At 37.9% G+C, this 6020-nt stretch overlaps 1 protein-coding gene across 2 annotated transcripts in view; it reads right to left on the bottom strand.

The window, feature by feature from the left end:
- LOC123504437 (protein SCO1 homolog, mitochondrial-like) overlaps nucleotides 1–6020 on the bottom strand; it is a 44050-nt gene that overhangs the window by 8778 nt on the left and 29252 nt on the right. The window contains exons 4-6 of one of the 2 annotated variants that reach the window (XM_045254950.1): nucleotides 4074–4282; nucleotides 3157–3336; nucleotides 1654–1730 (exon numbers count right to left, since the gene is read on the bottom strand). In XM_045254950.1, coding sequence (XP_045110885.1) covers nucleotides 3166–3336; nucleotides 4074–4282 — 380 coding nt within the window. In that variant the 3' untranslated portion in view covers nucleotides 1654–1730; nucleotides 3157–3165. Of the gene's footprint in view, nucleotides 1–1653; nucleotides 1731–3156; nucleotides 3337–4073; nucleotides 4283–6020 lie in introns of those variants that run through there. The other variant, XM_045254955.1, reaches the window with a different exon arrangement.

The following is a 6020-nucleotide window of genomic DNA, read 5'->3' as shown; positions in this document are numbered from 1 at the left end:
CAATGAGTGAGCATACTTTTAAAGTAAGATTGGATAAGTGTAGATATGGAGACGGGGCCACACGAGCATAAAGCCCAGGCCCTGTAAAACTACAACTAGGTAAATACACACACACACACACACACACACACACACACGGCGTATAAATCATTCCGCCTTTCCGTTTATCCTGCAACAATTAATGTGGTAGAATGCTCGGCTCACAACCGAGAGGGTCCAGGTTCGAATCCCGGAAAGCGGCGAGGCAAATGGGCAAGCCTCTTAATGTGTAGCCCCTGTTCACCTAGCAGTAAATAGGTATGGGATGTAACTCAAGGGGTTGTGGCCTCGCTTTCCCGGTGTGTGTTGTGTGTGATGTGATCTCAGTTCTACCCAAAGATCGATCATTATGAGTTCTGAGCTCTTCTAGTAGAGGAAAGGCTGGCTGGGCAACCAGAAGACAACCGTGGTGAATAAAACACACACACACACACACACACACACACACACACACACACACACAGAGACCAAGAAGGGAAAAGGACGAAATGAAATCAGTAAAAGACCTACTAAAACATCTAAATGACGAGGATAGACAGAACTTAGAAGAGGAAGTAGAAGAAATCCATAGAATGGGACCATATCAAGAAGGAACAGTGAGACCAATTAAGATATTACTAAAATCACAAGCAGCAGCAGAAGAAGTACTATATAGAAAAACAAAACTCAGAGAAACAGAAGGTTATATATATATATATATATATATATATATATATATATATATATATATATATATATATATATATATATATATATATATATATATAGAAAAATAGAAACGAAGAGGAAAGGAAGAGACACAATGAAGTGAGTTATAGCATTTAAAATAAAAACATTTCTCACTGGACATACAAGACACAGCCTCTCCGTGGGTGCTAGAGAGAGAGAGAGGAGTGCAGCCAATCAGCGCCCAGCTTTTAAACCCGCCTCGACACCAAGAATATAGGTTAAGTAAACAAGGTATACCACTACTACTACTACTGCTACTATTACTACTACTACTACTACTACTACTACTACTACTACTACTACTACTACCACCACCATACTACTACCACTACTACCACCATTACTACTGCCACTACTACTACCATTACTACTATTACTAGTAATACTACCATTACTACTACTACTACTACTACTACTACTACTACTACTACTACCTGTTTGTTTACAGATCTTATGACGAAGTTAATAATAATAATAATAACACAAAAAAAGATTTGTCCTTGTATTGTTAAAAAAGATTACATAAATACATATATACATTACACACACACACACACACACACACACATATGTACAAATGGATGAGAGAGAGAGAGAGAGAGAGAGAGAGAGAGAGAGAGAGAGAGAGAGAGAGAGAGAGAGAGAGATTAAAAATAACTAAAATAAAAAAAACAACAGGAACAATAAGAATAATAATAATAAGAAGAAGAAGAAGGAGATGAAGGAGACAAAGAAGAAGAAGAAGAAGAAGAAGAAGAAGAAGAAGAAGAAGAAGAAGAAGAAGAAGAAGACTACAGAAAGAGGAAGAAGATTTTTTTGACAGGGCTTTCCAAAAAATAACATAAAGAAACAATTTGAGCAGAAAAAGAAAGAAAGCAGGTAAAATCTCTCTCTCTCTCTCTCTCTCTCTCTCTCTCTCTCTCTCTCTTCTCTTCTTTGTCTTCCTTCTCTTCCTGCCTCTTCTGTGTAAGCAAATAAATAAATGTGATAGAAAAATAATGCTATAAAAAAGAAGGAGAAAAAAGATGAAAGGAATAAGAAAAGGTAAGGATGACAAGGATGAAAAATGAAAGTATAGTAAAAAAGAAAAAGAAATAAAAAATAAATATAAAAATAGGAGGAGGAGAGAAAAACAGATAATAGGAATAAGAAAAGAGGATGAAGAATGAAAAATAGTAAAAAAGAAAAACAAAAATCAAATTGAGAAAAGAAAGCGAAAAAGAAATAGCTTAAAAAATACAGGATAAAATCAATAAAAATCTTCACAAGAGGCTTCCAAACCTGTCAATGACTATCCAAAGTCTCTTAAAATCCTACAGAAATTACACAAAAGCTTCGGAAAGCCATCCCGTACCTTTCTTAACCACTCTTCACCATCCAGACCCATTCAAAACAATTACAGGTAACTCTCAATTTACACAATACATGTGTTCCAAGAGGCATCACGTATTTAAAAATTGGTGTAAAACATGCATCTGTATTTCCGAATTCCTACAACTTGTCTTCTTTTAAGAGGGAGGTATCGAGGCATTTGCTCCCCTAATTCTGGCTGACGGTTTTGGCACTCTTTAAACTTTTTAGAGAGCCATCACTCAAGTGGGCTTTTTTTTAACTTTCTTTTTTTTTTGCGCTCAGCTGGCCCTCTTCCCTACGTAAAAAAAAAAAAAAAAAAAAAAAAAATAATTCTCCTAAGAAACAATAGATAATATGGGGGATGCGGGATATGGTCTAAATCATGTATAGGCAAACTGATCACGTAAATTTAATCAATCATAATATTTTTTCGGTCGGGGATTAACAAAAACACGTAGATTAAACACGTGTAAATCAAGAGTTGCCCGTATGTGAATCTTTTGAAAAACTTCCACATTCTACTACAACCTTCCACACGAGACATATCTTAAAAAAAATAATAATAAATAAATAAATAAATAAGATAAAAAAATAAAAAATAAAAAAATAAAAAAATAAAATAATGCAATATATTTCATAACTGTCCACAAGGCATAGAGTCCAGTACCTTCCAAAGTCTACTCAAATTTTCCTGCTCCACACTTGCCTCGTGGCTGGAGAGAATTTCCGCACTCTCTCTCTCTTACTCTTTCTCTCACCATCTCTCCCCCAGCGCCTCTCTCTCTCATCTCTCACTATGCATTACTCTCCCACGCACTTATTCACCACACCAAATGCTCAAGCAATGCACAGACAAGGCAGGAAAATAATTAATAATGGTGGAATATTTGAAACTAACTAATTACTGTGCGTTTCTTCACACACACACACACACACACACACACACACACAAAACTCTTCCAAAACCTATTGAAAGAATAAACCTGAGGGCATTTCAAGAACCATCCACAATCATATGAACCATCCACAATGTACCTTTCACTCTCACAGCAGTTTTCCCAGCAGTCCACCAGCAAGACTTCGCTCCATTTCTTCAAACTTCTTCATATTGACTGCTATGCTGGCCACCATCTGTTCTGCCGTCTTGTTTTGTCCATAGTAGTCAACAAAATCACCATCTGGGTTGATGAGGTATGTTATAATTGTATGGTCCACCTGTTGGGAAGGTTATGTTAAGGTTAGGTTAAAGTTTGGTAAGGTTAGTCTATTCTGTTTCAGTATTTTCTCTCTCTCTCTCTCTCTCTCTCTCTCTCTCTCTCTCTCTCTCTTCCCTTTCCTTTTATTTCTTCAATTTTCTTCCTCCTCTTTCTTTGCACACACTTAAAACTTCCTTCTCCTCCTCTTCCTCCTCTTTCATTGCACACACTTAAAACTTCCTTCTTCTTCTTCTTCTTCTTCTTCTTCTTCTTCTTCTTCTTCTTCTTCTTCTTCTTCTTCTTCTTCTTCTTCTTCTTCTTCTTCTTCTTCTTCTCCTCCTCCTCCTCCTCCTCCTCCTCCTCCTCCTCCTCCTCCTCCTCCTCCTCCTCCTCCTCCTCCTCCTCCTCCTCCTCCTCCTCCTCCTCCTTCTTCTTCTCCTCCTCCTCCTCCTCCTCCTCCTCCTCCTCCTCCTCCTCCTCCTCCTCCTCCTCCTCTTCCTCTTCCTCTTCCTCCTCCTCCTCCTCCTCCTCCTCCTCCTCCTCCTCCTCCTCCTCCTTTCTTTGCACACACTTAAAACTTCCTTCTCCTCCTCCTCCTCTTTCTTTGTACACACTTTAAAATTCCATCTTCTCCTCCTCCTCTTTCTTTTCACACACTTTAAACTTTCTCCTCCTTTTCTTCCTTCACATCCTCCTATATTCCCCATCCTCTTAATCCCACCTCCAGTAACAACAACAACAACAACAACAACTCACAATATAATCATCGTCATCATCTCTTGGCCCAGCACTGAAGTAGACTCTATAGGCCCGGCAAGCTGCTGAAATTTGCTCATCCGATCCTGTTAGGCCTATGAATTTTGGGTGGAATTCTTTGAGGTAGGTTTTGATGGCCTCCTTGGAGTCACGGTGAGGGTCGACTGTGATAAAGAGTGGCTGGGCTGGCTTGGCACTCTCCATCTTGTCTGTGGGAGGTTAGGTTAGGTTTGGTTAGGTTAACATATGATATTCCCTTTAATCAATCTAACTCACTGTAGGATAGGTTGAGGAGAAACCATATACTGTACAAGCAAACCCCGCATAATGAAGCGTTTACACAACAAATTTTTGCCACAATGAGTGTTTTGTCTTCTTACCCTTAAATCACATAACGGAAAGCAAACCCCACTATTACAAAATCTTTATTAGGGAAATTTTGGCTGAGTTTGAAAACACTGACAAATCACAATCACCACCACCACCACCACCACCATCCACTGCCACGTCAGAATTCAACGCGTTCAAATTTATTTCAATTTATTTTTTTATTTTATTTTCTTAAATTTTGAACTCATTCTAGGACCCCGCACAAAGAATTTTTACATAAAGGACACTTTTTTTGGAGCCTAACCCATTCGTTATGCAGGATTTGCCTGTATGTGGATGTAGAAAGGCTCTTGTGGCTGACCTATTACATTTAAATTAGTTTGTGCCTAAATACAATGAATGAAAAGTGATTAAGACTGAGTGTGAGAGACAGAAAAAACAAAAAAGAAATAGATTTTAGAACATTCAGTGTGATGTGATCCAGCAGTGGGTCATGGTGTGCAATTATCCATCCCTGCAATACGACCCAATATTGTATGTAACTCATGGTTAACTAATAAATGTGAAGTAAATTATCAATGTTATACAGAATTATTCACACTGGTGACTTTGATATGTCCTAATGGCTGCCATGGTACAGTGGAACCATGCGTGCTTTGTGGTCCGAGGGGTCTCCAAGCGTACGAGTTCGAATCCTGTTCACGGTCTGAGTGTAGCTTGGGCTTCCCCACTCGGGGCAATGGTTTCCTAGCGGGTGGGCTTTGAGATAGGAGGTGCCCCAAAAAGTATCCCCTTTAGCCCAGAAATTCCTGTGAAAAGCTCACATGGTATAAAAAAATAAATAAATAAAAAGAGTATGTGTACCTCTTCTCGCATTGATGAATCACGCCACACTGGTGTAAGAAGAGTTTTTCCCACAAGGATGGCTAGTCAGCTGCACCATCAACCACACTGAACATGTTAAGCTTGTTTAAAATGAATGGAAATATATCTTATACACCAAACATTAAAGTGATGCAAGGAATAAGAACAAATATGAACTATGGCAGGAATATAATTTCAAAAAAGATTCCAGGGACCCTTAGAGATTGATTTTATAATTATGAATATTTTTGTAACCATTTTTCATCATTTTTTTTCTTAACAGGATTCAATGAATAAATAACCTAAAACCATTGCTCTGATTCACTCCAGGGAAAACACTTTTTTTATCAATTGTGCTTCATTCTTTATTTTCTTATAATATAATTTTTCGCAGGTTATGTGTGCACGGTTCATCCACACCTTTCTTTTCTTTCTTTTATGTTGTGGCCTAAAGTGCCTGCAGGTAACTTCAAAAGTATAGGAAGCACTGTTCAGCTTCCACCCATTAGTGGCGCAGGCAATTTCATTTCTAGTGGTGGGCATATTAGGACGCATATTACCACCCATATTTGGTGTACACACATCGAACCTTGGGTATCTTGGTGCCATGTACAAGTTGAGAACATTCTTTCAGAAATAATTTACACCTATTAATATCACAATGACAGAGTTGTGTGAAAAACATAATGTGTAGAAACTATTATATTTTCTTTTAAGTATAAAACAATTTCAGAATTATTATTATCATTATTA

This window comes from Portunus trituberculatus, chromosome 2 (genome assembly GCF_017591435.1).
Source record: "Portunus trituberculatus isolate SZX2019 chromosome 2, ASM1759143v1, whole genome shotgun sequence".
NCBI classification, from domain to species: domain Eukaryota; kingdom Metazoa; phylum Arthropoda; class Malacostraca; order Decapoda; family Portunidae; genus Portunus; species Portunus trituberculatus.
The sequence above is the reverse complement of the archived record's forward strand: the minus strand, read 5'-3'. Positions and strand labels throughout refer to the sequence as shown.